Source organism: Eublepharis macularius, chromosome 6 (genome assembly GCF_028583425.1).
Source record: "Eublepharis macularius isolate TG4126 chromosome 6, MPM_Emac_v1.0, whole genome shotgun sequence".
NCBI lineage: Eukaryota > Metazoa > Chordata > Lepidosauria > Squamata > Eublepharidae > Eublepharis > Eublepharis macularius.
Window position 1 is genome coordinate 65,360,057 of NC_072795.1, and position 23,769 is coordinate 65,383,825.

The window sequence follows — 23,769 nt, forward strand, 5'->3', positions numbered from 1 at the left end:
TGCAAATGGGGAGGAGGGGGAGCCAGATGGCAAGCAAGCCATGCCTCAGCTGTACCACCGGTACCTCAGGAACACTCCCTGGATCCAGCTGGTGACTGTATGAGTTCAAGAGTTGATGAGTGTAAATTGTGCTGCTTGCCTCGCCTTCTACTGTTTCAGGGCTTTGCCTCAGTTGCTTTGGTGGGAAATTGGCCCTGTGTGATGAGCAAAATGGTCTGGTGTGCCACTATTCAGCACATGTGCTGAGAGTTGCCTACCACTGATATAGATGGTGGAAGTGGGAACCAGATACCACTGAGCAGGTTGAACCTGGAATATATATATAGCCTTGAAGGTCAGATTGAAGAATTGGAAAGGGAAAACATGCTGAACTATCAGCATTGACCCAGGATGTTGGACCATCATTTAATATTCTTTTGTTTGTTTATGTTGCTTTTTTGCATTTATCTGATGAAGGGAGATTTGGCTCTCAAAAGCCTTGGAAATCTAGTTGGTCTTTAAGGTGCTATTGGACCTGGAACTTGCTCTTGCATTTATTTTGTAATCCACAGTGATTTTTCAAATGGTGAGAAGTGAGGGTATAGGTGCTTAGATAAAACCGTGCTGTATTCCAGTTGTACCTTGGAGCCACTGCTCCATCAAAGACAGCTGTGTTAGTATGGATTAGAGGCTGCAAAACATTTTAGATAGTTAATTTGAAGATTAAATATATACCTCATGCACATTTCTTGTTGTGTAACTGTTACACAACAAGAAGTCGCAACAGTGACTTCAGCCATCCTTACACCATATGTTTGCCTTAGAGATCTGTGAGCCCATGCAGCTTAAATTCACCAAGCACACAGGATCTTAATATTATACCTTACCTAGCATCTGTATACACAACCTCAAATCCTGTTATCCTAGCATTTTTGTGGCTGCGGACTTCCTATTCCTTTTACTGCTGTGTCTGCAATCGCCAGCCTGGGTGTTCTAAGGGGCTCACCACACGAGACAAAATACACTCGAATTAAACGGGTAATTTGAGTGTATTTTGTAATTCAAGTGTATTTGAGTGTAATTCAAGTGTATTTTGTCTCGTGTGGTTTGGCCCTCAGCCACTGCTTCCAGCATCTTCTCTTTTTCCCACTCCCTACTGAGGTGAGAGGGGGAAGAGCTGTAAAAAAAAATCATTGAAAAAGTTTCTCTGCCTTGGGAAATACAAAAAAGCAGTCAGGGAAAGCAGTTAAGCACTTAAATTATCATCGTACTTTACACATACTTACCAGTTGCATGCAAAGCCTCAGGCACTTGTAAAAAATAAAAAAACTTACATAGTCAAGCATGCATCTGTGTTGCAGATCTATTAAATGCAACTTTAGATGATTGGCTTGTCCTACAAGTTGTTCAACTATTTAGTTCTCATTGTCTCTTAAATTTGTTTAAGAAATTCATAGAATGAACATTGGCTTGTTATAGCTCAGTCTTGGGTTGATTAACTGTTATATTGTACATCATTAAAATTCTACTTGGTTTGTTTAAAATATATTCGGGAGCAGATTATGTGGCTCTGTAAATTAAAACATTTTCAAAGTTTGTATTTCAGAATTCAGGATGTTTACTTACATTAAAATAATAGAACATTTTATTGCACTTTAGCACTTTGTCACATGAAAGCATAACATTTGAAACTTATTTTTCCCAGGATTTTATGGAAGGCCTTGGGTTATGGAACAGAGGAAGGAGCTTTTTAGAAGGTATGTGCCATAATGTATGTTCTGCAGCAATCTATGACACAGTTGCTCAGTTGTAAATAATTCCATTTAGTGCAGAGTTGAATACAGTCAGAAAATTTTAAATATATAAGAATCAGTACAAAATTGAGTAGTTCCTGTCTTTGATTACCAGCATAATAGTTTGACTCTGTATTGTGACGTGGGCCCTTTCTGCATGGTCACTTTTCAGCGGTTCAGTTTACATTCTATTTCCCATGATTTCCAGAGTTCTGCATGTGTAAGGGAGTCATGGGCTGTGGAATTGAATGTTGTCTGTCCCCCCCTCCCCCCGCCCCGGGCTTTCCCCCTGCAGCCATACCACCACTTTTCTTGAAGCTGCCTCTGAGTTGCCACTGAGGTGTCCTATGTGTGGGTGCTGATTGTTTGGCTTCCCACTGATAACAACTCCCACCCTCCTCAGCTCTCTGAACTCCTTTTCTGCCATTTTTATCATTTAAGTGAGGCAAGATTCATAATGCCACTGCTTCGGTTGCTTCCCCCCAACTTTAAAAGTGAGGGAATGTTCATAAGGTCAGTGCTGTGTTTCTTCCTCCCCTACACCTACGCACTCTCATTTTTTTAATACCTGGAAAGAGTCATAATGTTGCTGCTTCATTCGCTTCCTCCCTCCTGGCTTTAAAAGCCAGGAAAGGGTCTCCTACAGGTGCCACCCTGCACATGGGTGAAATCAACAGCAACCTGTACACAGGCTTTTTCTGTGGTGACCCCTACCCTGTGGAACAGCCTGCCTGAGGAGGTCAGGAGACCCCCCCACTTTCCTAGCTTTCCACAAATAATGCAACGCCAAATTATTCAAAAAGGCTTTTGTATTGTAGGGAGGGGCTCTCAGATGCTTCGCTAATGAGTTATGGACCATAGACTTCAACACTGTGTTGCCTTACGTACTACTTGTCCTAAATACGTGCTCCTATGAGCTACTTGTACTTCATGTGGTCTAATGTCAGCCCTACAGTTGCTTATGTTCTGTTTTAACATTTCTACAACTCTGTATTGGATTCTTACTAATGTTATGTCTTTGTAAAATTGTGTTTATTTACCCTATGGAATTGTTTATGGAAATGTCCTTGAAATTGACTGTACTAATCTCACACTATGTAATCTGCTTTGAGTCTTAGTGAGAAAGGCGGGCTATAAATAAATAAATAAACGGCTGATGCTGTGTTCTGCTTGCTCCCTCCCAACTATGCACATACTGGCATGTTTCAGGATTCTCCTAATGCCAAAGAGGGAAAACCCCCACAAAGATGGGTATGAATAGCCAGGGAGGGAGGGAGTATTTTGCACAGCTGTTTAAAAAATGAAGCAGCAGAGAAGTACTCTTCCCTGGCTTTAAAAAAATAAATGAGAAAATAGCTGGGAAGGAGGAAGCCAAGCAGCCTTTTAACCTTTTCCTAGCTTTTAAAGCCAGGCGGAGAAAGCGAATGAAGCAGCAATGTAATGACTCTTTCCTGGCTTTAAAAAAAAAGTGAGTGGAACAAGCACAAAAAGTACACGTTTTCCCCCAGAACTCCCTAGTAGAGAAGGGCGCGAACTGAAATATGAACCAGGCCGGTTCGTGGTTCGTGAACCAGCAGTTCATCAGAGTCCATTTCTGACGAACCACTGCGAACTTTAGGCTGGTTCGTTTTTTGGTTCATCCCTGCAAAAAGCCTGGTGCCGATCAATCAGTTTCCTAGGCAACAGGGGATGGACTTCCTGCAGAACTTCTGTTGGCCCGGAAGTGGTCTTCTGCTGGAAGTAACAATTTGCTGTCCTGGATGTGACTTTTTCACAAACCAAACAAACCGGTTCATGAACTGGGGCAGGTTTGTGAAAGTTCGTGGTTCATGAAATGCGACAAACCACACGGTTCAGGTTTTTTTCTGTTTTGTGCCCATCTCTACTCCCCAGCAATTGCCTCTTCAGTGGGCATGGGAGAGCTCAATCAGCAAGTACAAGGACAGGGAGGGGGGAGGGAGGGTGTCAACATTCCAAAATTATGATGCATATGCAAAAAAAATTTAAGTGACATTGGCTCCTGCCCCCACAAACGGCAGTTTCAAACAGACACATCTCAACACATCAGAAGACAACAAATTGCCTCGAGGTCGTGCAGTGCAGAATGCTGGGAGCCCAAGCCAATTCAGTGCTGATCGGCGTGAATTCACAGAGGCGCCAGCTTAAAGTGCGCTGTGTGAAAGGGGCCATGTAGTAGTAAAAGAAACAGTAATTTCTGCAGCTACCCCCTCAACTGTTCATAGCTGGACCCCTTATTTAAGGTTCCTAAATGATTTAATCCTGGTCCAGAACTTTTTAATACATTTTCTCCCTGCTAAATATTGGTTTTTATCCGAAGAACCATCATTACAGTGGAGTAGAATTCACAGAAGGGATCATGCTGGAGCCCCAAAGATTAAAAACCAACATTTAAAATTGCATGTGACAGTGAATATAAAATGTCAGAATAGTGTGATGTAATTCTGTTGGCAGGGCCTAAATAATGGACTGCATATGGAGTGTCGTGTGTCTTTGTGTATTTAACAGACAAAGCTAAGAGTGCTTTAGATATTGATGAAAAGTCAACTGTTCTGTTTTCAGTTCATGTGTTTAGGAATGTGATTGCAGTGGATGAAAATAATACCTGTATAGCATTTTGTCCTAAAAGGTGCTTTGTGAGCAGAGTTAAGCATGAGCAGTCCAGTTGGAGATGGCACACATTCATTTTTTAAAATATCATACTCCAAAATATAATTCTAAATAATTGCTGCTACCTAGGAAGGGAGCTCTTAAGATCATGCTGGCTACTAACCTACCCTTGCATATCCCAGTCATGACCTGAACCTGTCCCAGCTCCACTACTTTTAGTGGAGTAAAGGAACAGTTGTTATGAGCTTGCCAGAAGTTGCCTTCACTATTATGTGCAAAATGAATAGTTCTGTTTGTTAACTGTATGTTTTTCTTCCAGCAGTTCTTATCAGTCCTTAGTTACCCTCCCCCACCTGTTTTGCTTTTGTGTCTAAAATGTTCCTGTTGAGAGGAAACATGTTTAAAAATGTGTCTGTTTCCCAGAGCCAACTACATGGCTGGAGCAGCACATATTGGAGTTGTGAACTATCATTCTGGTCAGCTAAGCTCAGTATATTTCATTGCTGAAGGTGCATCCCATTGATGTAAGATATGTCCTGCACAGAGGGTTAGGCCCTTAGCTGAATGAGGGGTAGAATATGCCACATTTTGAAGAAACAATTGGGAAAGGGTCATGTATATAAAGAATATTGCTACCATGAAAAAAAGTTTGGAGATCTTCAGTCTACTGTAAGTCATTTGTTTCATACTACTTATCTCTCTGCTTTATAACATTTTTCTACATTTGTTATGCTTGCTTTTTTAGATTGAGGGTCTTCAGCCTTGATGAGCTTGTAAACACTTTTGGAGTTTTGAATAAGGGTCAAGGGTGTGGCAGCAAAGTTACTGCCTTGAACCAGTCCCAAAATGTTGGAAGCTCCATATTAGTCCTAGGCTTTATAAGACTAATGAGATACTTGAGCAGATATTATGGTAGTTTTATTATGAAGAAAAAAGAAGCCCGGCTGTGAGTTCAGGCACCTATAACTCTTTAAGCTGCACTACTGATGGACTTTGTGGAATGCAGCTTTTCTACCAGCAGAGCCACCACTTTAACTTCCCATTACCTAAAGCACACAACAAAGCCAGCTGAAGGTGTGGCATAAGTAGGGATGAAGGGCAGATATGGAGGGGGGCAGAGAAAGAGGAAGAAAGGAATGTGAAAATGATGACAGAGTGGAAAAGGAGGGGGTATAACCAGGGCGAAAAGACAATTGGAAGGGGATAATGAAAGTGTGTGGAAGGGATTGGTTAGCACGGTAATAAGGTCTTCCCAGAAAACACACTGGTGGATTGCTGTTATAAATTTTAAGTTTGTCTTCTACAGTATTCCATGGGTATATTTTGCTATGCATTATGCAAATGGTGATGTATATTCTTGTGGCATGTTTTGTGTTTGCTTTGTAGACTGCAGAAATGGGGATTAAATACGTACCTGTATGCACCGAAAGATGATTACAAGCATAGGATGTTTTGGCGAGAAATGTACTCTGTGGAGGAAGCCGGTAACTAGACTTAGTGTATTTGCAAAAAAGTTGTTCAATAATTACTTAATTTGGATGATGAACTGATGTGTAAAGACTGAATTGTGATTTTTGTTGTTGTTGCTTGCTTCAGAGGATAAATTACTTGGTACATCTAGAAGTGAATCTCGAAAGCAGTCTGAGGCAATGTGATGCTTTTGTTTCCCAGGCTGAGAAACAAAAAGTAGTGTTACAGTTTATGCCAGTTTCTTTAGTGCTATAGAGAAAGAAAGCACACATGGCCCTTATAGTGCTGCTACTTCTTCCATGGCGGGGAGACCACAATGCTATAGCATGGTTTGGTGCTTGGAGGAGCTAGGTGGATTGTATCCTATGCACTCCTGTCTTGTGTGCAAATTCCTTTTTTATTTTTTTGAGCTAACTGGAGGATCTTTACATCTTTAACATTTATGCTAACTGTGGTAACCTATAACCAAAATTGGCAAACACACCACCATAATTCCAAAGTAGTTTAAAACTAACCATAGTTGGCAAAAATACCAATGAAGATGATAATATTGAATGCAACCTTGCAAATATCTGTAAATTTCCAGCCTGCAAAATATTTTAGCTTGCATCTGTGCACATGTGGAATAAGAGCTAATTTTTAAGTCTCTTATCAGCTATCCTTAATGATGTGTAAACACAGATTAGGTGGCTCAAAAAAGGAGAACTTAAAAGTAAGAACTATTTACTGTTTATATCTGGAGTTAATTTCAAACAAGTAGTCCTCTGTTTCTTCTCCCAACTGGCCCAAGATGCTCAAATTGCACTTTTTTGTCCAAACTGGCACGTGTAGTCTATTCCTCTGCATGTTCAGTTGGAAAAAGTTCAGCAGGGCTCTCTCCCAGGTAAGTGTGGATAGAATTGCACCCAAGCTGCATTTCTATATACACTTACCTGGGAATAAGTTCCATTGAGTATGGGTATGATAATATTAGACTGTAGTCTAAGTTCCACTAATCTCAGTGAGACTGACTTCTGGGAAAAATTTATAGAAACAGAAGCTTGGAAATAAACTGCACCCAAAAATTATTTTTCAGTTTGTCTCCTAAGAGAATAGACAACTGCAGAATAAACTGTGAATTAGCCTTCTATTCCAAATAACTGGACAAGGTTTAAATTTAATGTAGATCATTAAACTGACTCAGTCTAATAAAGAACCCCAGGCATAAAATACAGTGCATAATAGCACAGTTACAGTGACTGAAGCAGGAAGCTTCAGTTGTGAAAGTAAACATACCTGCTCAGTCATTCATTGATGAGTACAGAAAGCTCCCTTGGGGATGGACTGAGCATAAGTTTGTTTTTAATATTGAGAGTCCAAACTTGCACTGAAGATAAGCTTGATCAGTCCAGTTTATCCCAAGAGAAATTTATTCTCTTCTGCAGGGGAGTGGTAATTTGAAAGTCAAATTAGCATGTATCTTAAGTCATTCTATAATAATTTACACTTCAGGAACTGGAACTATGTGCCAGCTCTCTGTTGAAAATATCCATAAGAATCCTTCTGTATTTGTGAATAATGTGTAGGATTGGTTTAGTTGTTTACTTGTTCTAGCTAAATATGTAAATTAATTTATAAGCCTTCTTTACTTAAAAGGTGTGAATAAAAAAAATGATTTAACTAATAGAATGGCTGAACTTGTCCATTGTTGACTGTGTGTTTGATTTTTAGAGCAGCTCATGACTCTGATCGCAGCTGCCCAAGAATATGAGATAGAGTTCATCTATGCCATATCTCCTGGACTTGATATCACATTCTCAAATCCCAAAGAAGTGTCCACACTGAAGCGCAAGCTAGACCAGGTATCATTTATTTCTTTGTAGTGTAAACCTAGCACTATCACAAATTAGTCCTTATCCATAACTTGACAATACGCTAATGATTTTTTTATCAGGATAACAAATTCAGTGACAGGCAGCCCTACAGAGACCATAGCAACCACACAGATTCCCACTCCTGGCATCCTTCATGGACAACTCCTTTTGTGGTACGCAGCAAAAACTGTAACCACCTGCAGCCATAACAGGTTTTCATAATGGGATGATGAGTAGAATCAGCATAGAAGATGCTTCTTTTTTCCAGTGTTCTTTCAACTTTACAGTGAAGTCCTAAGCAGAGTTACTCCAGTCTAAGGCCATTGAAATCAATTGGCTTAGACTGGAGTAACTCTGCTTAGGATTCCACTGTTAGTCTGCCACTTTATCTGATAACTGCCCTGCCTCTACGTTTACTCTCTCATATCTGATGATGTAGTGCTATGGGAGGGTGTGCTATAGGAGCAACTAGAAGATGTGGTTTCAAATTCCATTTTACCCTCCAGCTCTAGTTGTCTACTGGCAGTATTTTCAGAACAATATACAACTGATATGGATGAGTTAGCATATAAGATAAATTATAGTTTTGCAATGAAAAGGTTATGGGGCATAAGTCAAAATACATAACTTTACCCAGACCACTGGCTAAAGTTACTGCATGAGGCAATATACTGCACCCATGGTTTGGGAACCTGAGGTGTATCATAAGCTGCTGTAGAGTTGCTATTTTCCCTTGCTTTATAACTTAACTACTAGTGTGCATGTAGGGGCAAGTTCAGAGAGCCCCTCCTTTCCCTTGCTTATTTGTTTGCTTTATATCCTGTCTTTCTCCCAAGAGGACCCAAAGCAGCTCACATTGATCGCCTCTCCTCCATTTTACACTCTCAACAATCCTGTGAGTTAGGTTAGGCTGAAAGAATATGATTGGTCCAAGGTCGCCCAGCAAACTTCCATGGCAGAGTAGCGATTCTGTCCTGGGCCTCTCAGATCCTAGTCTGTCACTCTATGCAACACTGGCTCTCCCAGTTTTTTTTATCCCAGTTGGCTTGCCCCACTAATTTTAGTGTTCTTTTATTCTTCTAAATAATGTTCTAAATAAAAGAACATGAAAGACACTGCAGACTTGGACAACCTGAAAAATCAGCAGTGGCTGAACATAGCCTAACTCAAACAGGGCACAGTATCTTATTCCAGGACACCAAAATACTGGACAACACTTCCAACTACTTTGTCAGACTGCACAGGGAAGCCATTGAAATTCACAAGCATAAGCAAAACTTCAACAGGAAAGAAGAAACCTTAAGAATGAACAGAGCATGGTTTCCAGTTCTGAAAAACACCAGGCTAACAAAACACTCTATCCCCGACAATAGCCCTGCAGAGAAGATTAGCACATCAAGTACCAATCCATATGCAAAAGAACCTCCTCAGGATACAGTGAAGCCTCCCGCCATTAGCATTCCACACCCTGGGAAACTCTTACAGGATGACTCAGCTCAACCCCACCCCTCCTGAGTAGATACAAATGACCTACATCTTTTCCACACTGTGACACTGAGAGATCTCTGTCTTTTGGTGCTACACCTCTGAAGATGCCAGCCACAGCTGCTGGCGAAACGTCAGGAACTACAATGCCAAGACCACGGCAATACAGCCCAGAAAACCCACAACAACCATCGTTCTCCGGCCGTGAAAGCCTTCGACAATACGTGTTTCTTGTGGTTTGGAGGATCCTTCAGCGCAGTGCTGGGTATATGGATCTCCACCCCCTGCCCCACAAGGCCTTTCCACTTGCGCAAAGGATTTCTGTGAGCCAGGTTGTTATCTGGCAAGAAGTTTCTCCCCCACTCTATTGGATAAGTTTTCCTGAAAGAAGATTTTTATATTTGCATTCTACACTGGATATAGAATATTTAATGATTCATTATTCCTATGGTAGTGGTCATATTTTCTTTGGGCTGTATCCTGCATCTTTCCTGCTGCTCCAGTTCCTTTCCTGCATGCTGTTTTGTCCATATGGATCACCTAATCCCTGGTGTAGTCGAGGCCATCCCTCTCTCTCGAACCAGCAGAAAACTTGCAGGATCCAATCCTTTGTGGGATACTCTGATGTATACTTTAATTTTCACATTGAATTCTGAACGGTGGGTTTGTTCATAGTCAGAAGGACTCCAACAGAAATAGTCTCAAATAGCGCCTGGTAACTCTGTGTTAATTGAGTGAGAAGTTGCCTGTAATCATGAACTAGCTTGGTAAGCTTACATTCGCTTCTTTTCTTTCCCCTGGTAGGTTTCTCAGTTCGGTTGCAGGTCTTTTGCGCTATTGTTTGATGATATTGACCACAATATGTGTGCAGCAGACAAAGAAGTATTCAGCTCATTTGCCCATGCCCAGATTTCAATCACTAATGAAATCTACCAGTATCTAGGAGAGCCAGAAACATTCCTTTTCTGTCCCACAGGTAAGAAGATAAAGATACCTACTTTAGTTATCTAGTTTACAATAAAATAAGCAAATTATATCCACTCTCTTCCTTCCAGCTTTCCCAATACTAGTTGCTAAGTTATACCCCTGAGCCCATCTGTGGGGAGGGCGGGGTATAAATCGAATTAAATAAATAAATGTTCTTGCCTGCCATCCAGGATGAGAAATTTTCAGTGTTCCAACAGCTAAGCAGAAAGTATTCTGCTCTGCCTCTAAAGGTAGAATGGCAGTTGCTTGGATAGTAGGTTCACTAGCACCTCCTCCATGTCAAGAGGTCTTTATTGCCCTGAGAGCCAGGGAAGGAGGAAAGTCCTAAAGGTTCTTTTAAAAAGCCTTCTGACATACACCCCTGTCTCCTGAAAGCAGGGATGGATAAACCTTATTAAACAATGAGTTGTGTAGGAGATGTTCTGAGCCAGAGGGTTACAGCCTATCGCCCTGTTTTATTTTTTCCTCTCACATTTGAAAATACTAAAAAAATGTGCTCTTTCGAACACCGATAACTATTGAAATATAAGCAGCTTATTTTTCAGCGGAAGCTGGCTTTGACCCAGCAAATGCTATGAATTTGTGTCCTATTTAATACATTTACTTTATTTTGTATCTTGTTTTAATTCATTCAACTATACACAAATGGAAGAGATTGCGTGTGCTAACCTTTGACTGCTATTCAGCATATATTTCCTGACTGATAGCTGTCATTTGATTTGCATATGCCACATTTTATTTATGTCCTCTTTAAATCTGTCTTTCTCTTTGACACTCAAGGCAGATTACATAGTGTAAGTCAATACAGTTAACAGGATGGGATATGCAATAAGCAATGTGTAATAGGATTTGGATGGCAGAAATTAGAAACATCTGAAATGAATCATAAGTAATAATAATATATGTTAAACAGTGCAGAAATAGTAGTAGGCTCATACATATAGCAAAATATAGTATAGATTGTACATAGTTGTATAATCCACAGCCCTTGTCATTTTTTTAAAAGCATCTTTCTGATCCATTTTGTTATAGCATAATCTTATTACCTGTATAAAAATGCCCTCCTGAATATTTCAGTTTTGCATAGTTTGCAGAATGCCTGGAGAGTGGGAGCCTTCCAGACCTCACCAGGCAAACCATTCTATAATGTAGGGGCCGCAAGAGTACAGGCAGCTGTTGATTTTGCCCATTTGCAGGTTGGTACCTACAGACAGCTCTGTTCAGAAGAGGTGATGTGGCATAGCATAGCAAGAAAGGCTGTCGAAGGTCATGAAGGTCTTTGTATGTGATAGCCAATACATTAAATTGAACCTGCTATTTTACTGGCGCCCAATTCAGTGACTGAAGGAATAATATGATTAGTTCCTGATAATAACCAAACTGCAGTATTCTGTCCCAGCTTGAGTCTCCAACTGACATTGAGGGGAGACCTGTATAAAATGCATTACAGTGATCTAGTCTGTATTGCCATGACGTGGCATTAGCTTTACTTAGAACTTAAAGAGAGCCAGTTTGGTGTAGTGGTTAAGAGGCAGGACTCTAATTTGGAGAACTGGGTTTGATTCCCATCTCCTCACCTGAAGCCAGCTAGGTGACCTTGGGTCAGTCACAGCTTCTAGGAGCTCTCTCAGCCCCACCCACCTCACAGGATGTTTTGTTGTGAGGATAATAACACTTTGTAAACCGCTCTGAATGGGTGTTAAGTTGTCCTGAAGGATGGTATATAAATCGAATGTTGTTGTTGTTGTTATTATTATAATAAGTGTATTGACCATGACTAGTTCAACCTGCTGAGTTCAAAGATGAGGGAGAGGTAAAAATCTGTGCTAAATAGAGGGTGAGAGGGGGTGCAGAAAAAGCTCTGGGAATAGAAACTGCCTTCTATTAGCTCTTATAGAAAAAGGAAATGCCTGGAGAGGAATTAATGCTCAAAAGATCTATCAGCCATACTACTTCTAGGCAATTGTCTCTATAATACACATAGTCAAAAGGGAGCAGGAAGAAGGAATGAAGTCAAGACATCCCAACTAGGAGCAGTTCTAGCGTTTTAAATAACCGTAGCTAGCCTCCACCAGCCTCTAACTGCTGAATTTTTCCTAGCATTTTCAACTTTTGAGGAGCAAATAGAAGAGAATCCTTTTAGAATTAAGAAGATAATTCTATTTTTTCCCCATTTCAGTGACACCTTAGAGACCAACAAGATTTTCAAGGTATAAGCTTTTGAGTGTCAAAGCTTTGACTCTCAAAAACTTATGCCTTGAAAATCTTGTTGGTCTCTAAAGTGCAACCAGACTCAAATCCTGCTGTTCTACTCCAGACCAATATATCTGCTTACCTGAATCTGATCCTCCTTGAATCTCAACAAGAAAGGCAGATGACCAATGAAGTAAATAAATGAATTCTTGTGAGAGGCCCATTGCCATAAACTGTTTTATTGTGATTTTCATTTGTGTTCATGATTTAGTAAAATGTGTCAGTCATTGTGAAAAAGAAGTTATTAAAAGTAACAAGCAGACTAACAGGAGTTATTGCAATCTTCTGGCAATGCCCTCCACTGACTTTGTTCTTAGGTTCCATTTTCTTATATTGATTATGCAAATACATTGTTACTCTTCTTTGTTCCAGAATATTGTGGCACTTTCTGCTATCCTAATGTTGCTCAATCTCCTTATTTACGAACTGTAGGAGAAAAGCTGTTACCTGGAATCGATGTGTTATGGACAGGTAATGTTATATTTTTCCAGATCAAATTCAGATTGAGTCTTGGATCAGCTCAGTAATTTTAAAAAAATGTTTTAGTACACAAATGTATGACTGTTCTACAAGCATGTTCTGAGTTCTTTTGTATTTTAGGTCCCAAAGTGGTATCTAAAGACATTCCAGTAGAGTCCATTGAAGAAGTTTCAAAAATAATTCGCAGGGCTCCAGTGATCTGGGACAACATTCATGCTAATGATTATGATCAGAAAAGACTGTTTCTTGGACCATATAAAGGTCGATCAACAGAACTCATCCCACGTTTAAAGGGTGTCCTGACTAATCCAAACTGTGAATTTGAAGCCAACTTTGTTGCTATTCACACACTTGCAACCTGGTATAAATCCAACATGAATGGAGTGAGGAAAGATGTTGTGATGAGTAAGTTGATCAGAGTGAGACTTTGCTTCTCTACTACATTGTAAAAAGTGCTTCTAGAAACTGCCTACACTCCAGAAGTTAATTTTCATTTCAGCTTGTGGCATGATTTTCTTCTGGAAATGTGCCTTGATCCCCATTCACACATAGAGGCGTCTCCATAGATCTCAAGAAGAGAAAATTAGCAGTTTGTTGTATTTTTAGGCAGTAATGATAAACCAGAATTGACTGCAGTGTAGGAGCTATGAAGGTTTTCTAGATCTAGATGTTTATGGGCATTGGGGAGAATGTTGTAAAAGAGCTAAATGTCCTTACCTGCCTTGCCAAGCCTAAAGTTTTGAAGTTATGGCAAACATCTGTAACATGTAGGTAGGTAGAACATGTAAGGTATAGCTTCCAAAACAACAGAAAAGGATAATGTATATGCAGAAGAGAGCAGGATAAAAGAACAAAGTAGATGAGCTGCTTTCATTCACCGCATTGCTTTAGATTAAGGAATCTGAATGTTATCTTGAAAGTACCATGCATCTGCTTAAGCAAGTTTGGAGAATGTGGGTACAGTTAGGAATTTTCCAGGTCTTTTAAATGTCCTGATACTTATGAAAATTATGTTTTAGCTTGGGTTTGGTGTCCTAATTTTCCTTTTCAGTTCAAGGACATTAGGATATTGAACCTTGTCAGTTAATATGCTGTGTTCTTAATATTCTGTGCAGCTGACACTGAAGACAGTACAGTTTCAATCCAGATTAAACTGGAAAATGAAGGGAGTGATGAAGATATTGAAACAGATGTTCTCTATAGTCCACAGATGGCCTTGAAATTGTCATTAACAGAGTGGCTGCAGGAATTTGCAGTACCTCATCAGTACAGCAGTGAGTAAGATTTTTGACTTTTCCTAGACTGAAACATCAGTATGAATGGAGAATATGTTCTAAGCCTTCAGAAGGAACTGCTCAAATATTTTGTGCAGTTCCAGCTGAGGTTCCATAATGTCCAGTGACCATAATTTTCAGAAAATGTTATTCAGTTTAAAATAGTCTGAATGTAAAATTTCATAAAGCAAGCTGCTGTGCAGTGATATGCCATGCATGTCATTCTCTGGTTGAACCATCAAAATTATGCTTGAGTTGATAATCTAAATACTCTAACTGGTAACTGGTGCTGTCAGGTTATGACTCATCAGCAGTATTACCCATTCAGGTCAGTGCACTGCAGAGGTAAGGGGGCAAAATTGGCAAGATGAAGTGATTTCAATCCCTTCTCAGTGCAACCCATCAACCCACATGTCTGTTACTTCACTCAAGTCCCATAATTCCAGAATTAAATTTTTCTGAGATTGTACTTGTAAGGGACTGCTGGGGGGAGTGGGGAAGATCTGCAGTCCTTGTGTGAGTGGATTATGCTGGGTTCAATACTCCTGAACCTGTTTAGTTATACATATGTTTACTTTCCCATGATTTTTGTACATATTAGTATGCTTTGTTTATAAATGGAGCATTTTTTACATATAGGAAATATTATTAAATAGCTGCCTGTTCAGAGTTGAAGCTACATATTTTTTGTGCTTACAGGTAGGCAAGTGGCCCACAGTGGGGCTAAAACAAATGTAGTAGATGTACCTCTGGTTGCACCATCCTCTTTAAATTCTGCCACTGTGGTTACTACTGTGTACCAAGAGCCCATAATGAGCCAAGGAGCTGCACTGAGCAGTGAACCTCCGGTTCTGGTCAAAGAGGAAGAGGAGAAGAAGCAGTTGGATGATGAGCCAATGGATATGGTGGTAGAAAAGCAAGAGGATGCCGACAAAAACATCAATCAAATATTGACTGATATTGCTGAAGCAAAAATGTCAGAAGAATTAAAACCAATGGATACTGATAAGGAAAGCATAGCTGAATCAAAATCTCCAGAGATGTCCATGCAGGATGATTGTGGTAGTGACATTGCTCCTATGCAGACAGATGAACAGACCAACAAGGAGCAATTTGTACCTGGTCCCCATGAGAAGCCTTTGTATGCAGTAGAGCCAGTGACTTTAGAAGACCTACAGTTACTTGCAGACCTCTTCTACCTCCCATATGAGCATGGGCCCAAAGGGGCACAAATGTTACGAGAGTTCCAGTGGCTCAGAGCAAATAGCAGTGTTGTCAGTGTGAACTGTAAAGGGAAGGACTCAGAAAAGGTGAGTTTCTGCTTTTCTGTCTTCAGTAGGTTTGCTTATTTCCTGTTAAAAACACAACATGAACGGTATCTGGCAACTTTCATAGGAAAGATCATACATGTAGACAGACTTGTGATGGTTTTCTTGTGTTGTGGAAAGTATCTTTATGCTTGAAGACTGCTCAGGCATGGTCTTGACCATTGAACTCCTGCTCTATCACTCTAGGTACAGATGTACAGCATCCATTGCTTGAAATACAGCTGTGATAATCTAGTCTGCATGAATCTTGCTTGGAGAGAAACACAGAGGTTAGAATGTGGCATTGATCTTTGTCTCTTTCATTAGATTGAAGAATGGCGTGCTCGAGCCGCCAAGTTTGAAGAGATGTGTAGCTTGGTGATGGGCATGTTCACTCGTCTTTCCAACTGTGCCAACCGGACAATCCTCTATGATATGTACTCGTATGTCTGGGACATCAAGAGCATCATGTCAATGGTGAAATCTTTTGTGCAGTGGCTAGGTATGTCCTGTAGGAACCAATTATAGTGGCAGGTAGCATACACAATTGTGTTGAATTAGCCCACAGGAAAAAAATCTCACATTTTTATATTATGGTCTACCTTAACTTTTGGGGAGTCACTATTAATGCTTCACTATAAGACTTCTAATAACAGTAACTACCTAGTGAATCAGTTAATTTTGATTTTTTTTCCTTGGGCTAATTAACCTTAAAAGTGATTTATGAAACTTGAGTGTTGACTTGGACTGAATGCACACTGGACTATATCATACAATATTTCCTGGCCCTGTTACGAAATTGGGAATGACACTATGAAATGTGACCATGCCTTAGCTATCTGCTGCTTGCTCTGTCTCAATAACATGATTGCTGTCTTCAACAGAACAATTGCAGATGTGACCTTGCAATGGGCCTGGCCAAGAGGGAGCCGAGCCTCCCAGCCCTTTCTCTGCGCATGCGAGCTTTAGCATAAGGCTATTCTGGTGCAAAAGTGATTTGTTTTGACATTTGCAAAACACCTGATGTTTGGCATGAGTAAGAAATTCTAGAACTCTGGAGCTGGCTTTCAAACAAAACTGATTATCTCTAAAGAGAAATGGAGAGCCTTTTTTGTCTGCAGCTTTTTTAACATGACTTTTTTTTTGGAATAGCACCAGCATGGCCTGGGTTCCTCTAGTGACCTCATTTCACTTTCAGGTTTCAATCCAACTGTCAGGAATATGCTGTGGACTTGCTTGATGTACACAGCAGGCAGCAAGGCTAATGGCTTCCTGTCACTCTTTCTGTAGTGGTCGCAAATCTCATAACTGATAAACTCATTGCACCATACTGGATCAGCCTACAGTGTTTGGATCACTTAAAGTCCTAGAAGCTTGTACATTGTCATAAGTAATAATGTTTGTTGAAATGAAGACTCTTGGATGAGTTATCAAGATATTCTGGACTGCACTTAGTATTCAACAAGACTTAAGTTTCTAAGCAGAAATTTGAGGGCTTATCATATATGAAGCATGTTTTAATGTAGTAAGTGCATTTTCATACATTGAGCCTGGAATACAGATGCAGCTGTAGTTGATCTCTCTGTAGTTCTCTCAGACATAGTCATGGGTTACTTAGAGGACAGAAAAATGGTCTCTCAGAGCCTATATACTTTTTATTTCTAGAGACCTTAAGCTGTCCAGCTTCTCTCCAACCACCCATTTAAACATTATACTTGGGGAAGAAAAGGTAAAGGTAGTCTCCTGTGCAAGCACCAAGTCATTACTGACCCATGGGGAAAATGTCACATCACGACATTTTCTTGGCACACTTTTGTTACAGGGTGGTTTGCCATTGCCTTCCCCAGAACAGCAGAAGAAATAGGGCATATTTAGAACTACCAGGCAAAATTCTGAGAGTATTTTAAATCAAGTATATGCACCTCAGTAAACATGGAAAATAGATAAATTAACCCAAATTTTAACTTAACGCTAATGCTATGGTTGCTATGAAACCAAGGCACGATGTTTGATTCTAGCAGGCATCATTCCTAATAAGTATGTAGTATTTAGCACAATCAAGAGGCCCACTACCTTAGTTCCAAGATGATGGGATGGATGGACTTAGTTCCAAACAAGCTGGTAAAGTCCAAGATGAGTCAGACTAAAAATTTGAGCCAAATTGTGTTACAGAAATAAGAGCCACCTTGGAGTAATGGTTATTGTTGAAGACCCAGGTTCAAATCTCCTCTTTGCCATGAATTTTGCTGGATAACTTGGGCCAAGATACTCTCCAGATCCATGTACTTCAGAGGGTTGATAAAACCATATAAACCACTTTAGACCCCTTAGAGGATGGGCAGGATAACAATAACTAAATATCCCTGCATAAAACAACATTAGACACTAAATCAGGGTTTAACCATCCCTCATCTGCTTGGTGGTCCACTGAAGGCTGATCTCCTTACCCTCTCCTTCAATCCAGCTAGCATTCAGCCTGTATAACTAGTGTGGACAATAATAATATGGATTACTAATGCCTTCTACTGTCTTCTTCCCCAATGTGTGCAGATGGGAGAATCTTCAGCACAAGTGTCTACTGCTTTTGGATGGACCACGCCAGATGCTTTCAGCGTGTCGTGATTAATAAATTTAACATGGGAAGGTTCTGTCTGAGGCAGCTCAGATTAGGGATAGTAGGCATGGGCTGAAGTCACATTTGCGCAGCGACTCAGGCATTAACTCTGATTTTCATTCATACAGCTCTTCATTCATGCAGCTCTGTAAAGTGTGTAATAGTTGGAGTGCTAGTTACAGAGTTGTCTCAAAGGCGAAGTAACTCCCAAGTTACTGGTGAAAGGATACTAAAAGAAGTATATGGGAATCTTGGATGTGGAGGTGGTTGAAAGTCAAATTAGCATGTTTGGGGTCATCTCATCTTGCTACATTAAAGACCAACATTTGCAATTTGATGCTAACTTGGTTCACTTTGAGACTCCCTGGCTAGCATGACACATTTGATTGAACTGATCTGAGATTGTTACTTGAACAGGACGTAGATCGCTGTCCACAAGAGGAAACAAACTGGCGCAGCTTATCTTATCAGAAGACTAGGCAGGTTGTTTTATCCCCACATCTACAATTCACCTGCCTTATTGCCTCTCGAAGATGAGATGCTAATTGGCTTTAAAGCTTGGCTGGCCAAAATGTTCTCAGTGCCAAGCCATTGTTACTAAAATTCATAGTCTAGTTCTTTAAAAAATGTGTAGAGGGCCTTAATAAGGCTGGCTATATGGTTGTCAGGAATTGTAACATTTCTGACATGGTTGAGGATGGGGAAGGTATAATACTGCACTGAGGCCATTGTTGCCTTTATTGGTAACAAAATGTGCATTATGTTCTGTGGTCTGAGTTGTGTAAACAGATCCACAAATTTGGACATAAATGGTCTCTTTTATAAAAGAGGACTGTTTGGGCTCTTTTTAACCCATGCACCCAATTTCAAACCTAGTTTTCTGGCAAGATTGAAATAATAAGAAAATGTGACTTCAGACAGGTCCAAGTATTTTCAAGGGGCTGTGATAATGACTATTTACTGTGCCTCTCTTTCTGGGTGAAACTATAAGGCAGCTGTTCTGTAGATCTTCTAAATGTTCTTAGTCAAGAAAGAACAGGACTAAGCTCACCCTTTTGTGTATATCTCATGCACTTGTTTGTAATGAGGCATATTGCTGTAAAAGTGTTGAATGGTCAGCACTCCAAGGCTATCATCTAACTTTACTTTTGTTTTGTTACTAAAGAGCATGAGCACCTAATAATTAGGAGTCATTACCAGCTCTGCGACATTATTACAGCCCCACAAGTCCTTGGATGATAGCTCAGTTAGACAATTCCCTCAAAGTGTGTGTTAGCTTGTTGGACATTTTAGTATCTCAGGACAAATCCCCCTTCTCGTAACGTTCTCCGCTTGGATCTGATCTCCACAGGGTGTCGTAGTCAATCTTCAGCACAGTTCTTAAGTGGAGACCAAGAACCCTGGGCCTTTAGAGGTGGTCTAGCAGGAGAGTTCCAGGTATCAATATGACTTCACAACTGAATGACATTTGTCTTTGTTTGAGAAATCTTTTATTGCACATCGGAGGGCTTGGAAGGCTTGGTCTGCCGAAGGCTTTCTGGTCGAAAACCCAAATGGCCTGACAGCTTTGTTTTAAAATAATTTTCCTCCCATTTCTACAGTAATATCCCAAGGAGATGCTGCCATTCCCACGCGCCTGCGAAGCGCAGCGGCTTTAGTTGTACATTTCACATTGTTTCTTTGCAGGTCGCACAGCGTTTTTATCTGCGCCCGCAATTGCACAATGCGCGCCTGCTTATCTGCCAATGAGAACTCCATGAGCAAAGAGACTGTCACAATACTGTGTACTCCAAGATTCTCTCAAAGCAAAACCAGTAGATAAGTTCTGGTAAACGCAATTGACAAATCTGCCCTGGCACTGTTTGTTCTGTACTTGAACTTGCTCATGGATTTTTCAGGGGCTATACTTTCTTCCCCCTCACAGGTGCTGTCTGCGCGCAGCCAATTGAGTCAGCACGTTGCTTTTGGGTTAGTGTCTCCTCTGGCCAGTTAACCCTCTTCAGACCAAACCTTTCCTCCTGACATGGCTATGTTATGCTGAGAGCATAAATGAGATTTGGTGGAATTATATTAAATCAGAGTTTAATGTAAACTCCATTAAGTGCTGTAACAGTTGAGTATTTTAAAAATTTCTACTCGAATAAAATGGTCCTTACATTTGTAAAGCTTGCAAAACCCTACTTGCCTCTGGGGTACCTGCAGTAACAAAAGTTAACTTGGGAGTCTGCAATGCACGCCCAAGAATGTAATGTGTCTGTATTCTCAAACGCTTACACTAATTCTTTGTTTTCACAGCGTTTGCTGCCTATTGAAGGAGCAAATGACCTCTTTTTTCAGCCTCCTCCTTTGACTCCTACTTCCAAAGTATACACCATCAGACCCTATTATCCCAAAGATGAGGTAAGTGGAGTCATTGGCCATTCTGCTGTTCTCAGGGCTCCTTATATTCATTGAGCTTTCTCCACATCCAGATGAGTGGTCAGATAGCTGTCGCCCTAGTGTTGAAAATTCTGCTACAGTGAAGTTACAAATCACTTGAAACTGCAGGAATACTAGAAAGTAGCTTTTCCCAATTACATTTACTGTTATAAAAATATGACTGCATTTCTAGAAAGAGAATATAAATGTGGAATGCATCATGCGTCCAGCCCAGCTAGCTGCCTTGATAATTGTTCATCTAAAAGGCTTAGCCAGCAAATGCGTTTACTACCAATTTATAAATCTAGCAGGTGAGCTGTAACTTCTTATACCTGCTAATTTTACTAATACTATCTCCTCTGTACAGTTAATGGACTGAATACTTCCTTCAGGTCTGCCCAATTTTTTCTAGGCAGCCACTGAATGACCTTTCTTCAGGTAATCTGTCAATTCCCTGGACCATTATTAGTGAGTGGGAGATCAGGATTAATATCACAATAAGGGATATGACATGCAGAGGCATTTGTTATCCAAATCAGTGTTCTGGAAAGTTTTACTTTCCAGAGCAAAGGATTGTTTCTGTTCCAGAAAAAGAATAGTGTTTTTTCAACAGGAACAGCATGGGGAGGGAGTCAGTACCTGCCCCCCCGGAAAACAACTGTTCATGATCCATCTCTATCTATAATTGGTTCTGGTTTTATATTGTTGAGTACATAGATGAATAAAGAATTACGTGATCCAAATACAAACTTTAAATATTCTGAAAATATTTCAGAAGGATTGTGGGTAGTTTGCCACATTTGTATCCAGTCCTTCCTGCCAGGATGTCAGAGTGGCTTGCTTGGGATTGTTAGCTTCCTCAAAGGCCATCTTGTGACCTTCATTTGAACTCGGGTCTTTCCACTCCAACACAATGTCCCCAACATTGAGCTGTCTGTATGTGTAGTATCTGTTGACCATAAAATTGCAGTTATGGAACATGGATTCTAATGAAGAAATGAGCATACCTGTTCTTTATTGCTACAGTATTCTTTTGTTTATCCTTAGGCATCAGTTTACAAGATCTGCAGAGAGATGTATGATGATGGAACTGATCAGCCATTCCATAGTCAGCCAGATCTAATTGGAGACAAGTATGTGAACTGTTGAGAGTGGCTTGCAAGATCTGAATAATTGACTTTTGTAGTCCAGCAGTGTGTAAACAAATTTCAAAGCAACTTAGGTGGGGTCTCTCAAGTGAATACTTAAGTGGCTTGCTGATTGAATAGAGCACAAATTGGTTTTGTTGTGGGGGCTTTGAACCCTAAACCTAACTAGTGAGATGATCCTTAATGACTTAAACAAGCTACAAGATTTTACAGATTTCATGAAAGTTTGCCTGTGACTCAGTGTTCAAGTAGCAAAGGACAGTTGACACTTGGTAAATATATAGCAGAATAAAACTAGTTTTCTGTATTGTCGAAGGCTTTCATGGCCGGAGAACGATGGTTGTTGGGGGTTTTCCGGGCTGTATTGCCGTGGTCTTGGCATTGTAGTTCCTGACGTTTCGCCAGCAGCTGTGGCTGGCATCTTCAGAGGTGTAGCACCAAAAGTCTTTTGGTGCTACACCTCTGAAGATGCCAGCCACAGCTGCTGGCGAAACGTCAGGAACTACAATGCCAAGACCACGGCAATACAGCCCGGAAAACCCCCAACAACCATCAAAACTAGTTTTTCTCAGCCTTTGTAAAAAGAAAACAGGCATATTTTTTAATCTTACCTGATTTATAAGGAGAACAGGAGTCAGTTTCTTCTGACCGTCTAGGTGTCTGGTGCATACTGGGGAACACCAAATAGAATTCAAAAATCACCTAAGCCTTCTTGCTCACCCAAATCTCTCTGAACATTACTATCAAGAAATAACACACTTTCCCACTTGCTGCCAGAGATATAAAAGCCACTAGACGCAAAGGTTTAGCCCTTCGTTATCCTTACTTGAGGAAACTGGACAAATCCAGTCTTTCCACTAAAAGAGGAGAGAGCTCATTATTTTACAAGTGATTTGGCTTGCCATGATATATGGAAATGCTTACTGCTTACAGTGGCCAAAATCATGCCAAACAACATGGGATGGAATAATGAGACTATTGGTTGCATGTCAGAATTGGCCACAAAGGCCAGAGAAGAATTCATGTAAACTGAGATAATGAAAGAAATAAAGATTATCAATAGGACATAGTCCCCTATAATCTCGAGGCCTCATTTTCACAATTTAATGTTCTAATATGTATGTCACTCTCTCATTCTTCATCTGTTTGTATTAACAGCAGTCCTGTGACAGGCTACCTATTCTGTTTTAAAATAGCAAAACAAACCTAAACTTATTCAAGGTACGACTGACCTTGAATGCAAGACTGTCAGAACAAACTGCAACGTAATATTTGCTGGTCTACACTTACAGATAACTAGCAAGTAGGAAAGTGAGGTTCTTCATACTTTTTGGGCTGTCTCATAAATGGGTTCAGTGCTTATGTAGAGGAACATTCTAGACTTAATGCCAGAGAGCTGATGTTCATACCCTTTTCAAGAAACTTATTTTGACTATCTTCTTCCTTGCCCAGTTCTTGTTAAATCACTGTATTTATTCAGGAGACTATAATCATTATTTAGCATAGCTGGGCATTTCCCATCATTTTCTGTTATCTTTGGTTTTTCTTATCAAATGTTTATAATAATATAGTGCGGCACATGTTCGAGTGCTTTACTTCTGAGTAAAGGTCCATACAGCAGATTTTCTTCTCAAAGACAGGCTTGTGCCCATATTGCCATAAATTCACATAGTAAGTCTGTCACAGTCACTCAGCAAGGCATAGCAATCCTTGTAGGAGAAAGTGCTGGTGACTATACTTTTAGAGAAAAACAAAAGGGGAAAAAACCCCAACCTGAGAATCAAGTCAGGAACCAAAATGTTGAGGAGCAACAACAAAAAGATACAACTATTTCATAGTGCACAGAATCTTAGGATTAAAAAATGACGTATGTAGGATACCATTAAAAACTCAGATCATAGTATACAGCAACAAGATGAAGTTGCCTGTCTAATAATAGAGAATCACAGTAATGGTTCGTCATTGTTCTTCTATGCAGTCCCATATTAGGACTGCACAGGCCAGTCTCAGAGAGATTTCTCTAGCTCTGCATTTACTGTACACGCACAGGGGTTTTCCACCAAAACGTGGGTGATGAGCC

General features: G+C 40.3%; 1 protein-coding gene across 2 annotated transcripts in view; it reads left to right on the forward strand.

The window, feature by feature from the left end:
* The window catches only part of OGA (O-GlcNAcase), a 38,692-nt gene that overhangs the window by 2,683 nt on the left and 12,240 nt on the right, over positions 1–23,769 (forward strand). The window contains exons 2-13 of one of the 2 annotated variants that reach the window (XM_054984221.1): positions 1,685–1,736; positions 5,787–5,884; positions 7,581–7,711; positions 10,013–10,184; positions 12,821–12,919; positions 13,049–13,333; positions 14,044–14,202; positions 14,902–15,512; positions 15,837–16,011; positions 19,475–19,560; positions 20,419–20,523; positions 21,589–21,674. In XM_054984221.1, coding sequence (XP_054840196.1) covers positions 1,685–1,736; positions 5,787–5,884; positions 7,581–7,711; positions 10,013–10,184; positions 12,821–12,919; positions 13,049–13,333; positions 14,044–14,202; positions 14,902–15,512; positions 15,837–16,011; positions 19,475–19,560; positions 20,419–20,523; positions 21,589–21,674 — 2,059 coding nt within the window. The remainder of the gene's footprint in view (positions 1–1,684; positions 1,737–5,786; positions 5,885–7,580; positions 7,712–10,012; positions 10,185–12,820; positions 12,920–13,048; positions 13,334–14,043; positions 14,203–14,901; positions 15,513–15,836; positions 16,012–19,474; positions 19,561–20,418; positions 20,524–21,588; positions 21,675–23,769) is intronic. The other variant, XM_054984222.1, reaches the window with a different exon arrangement.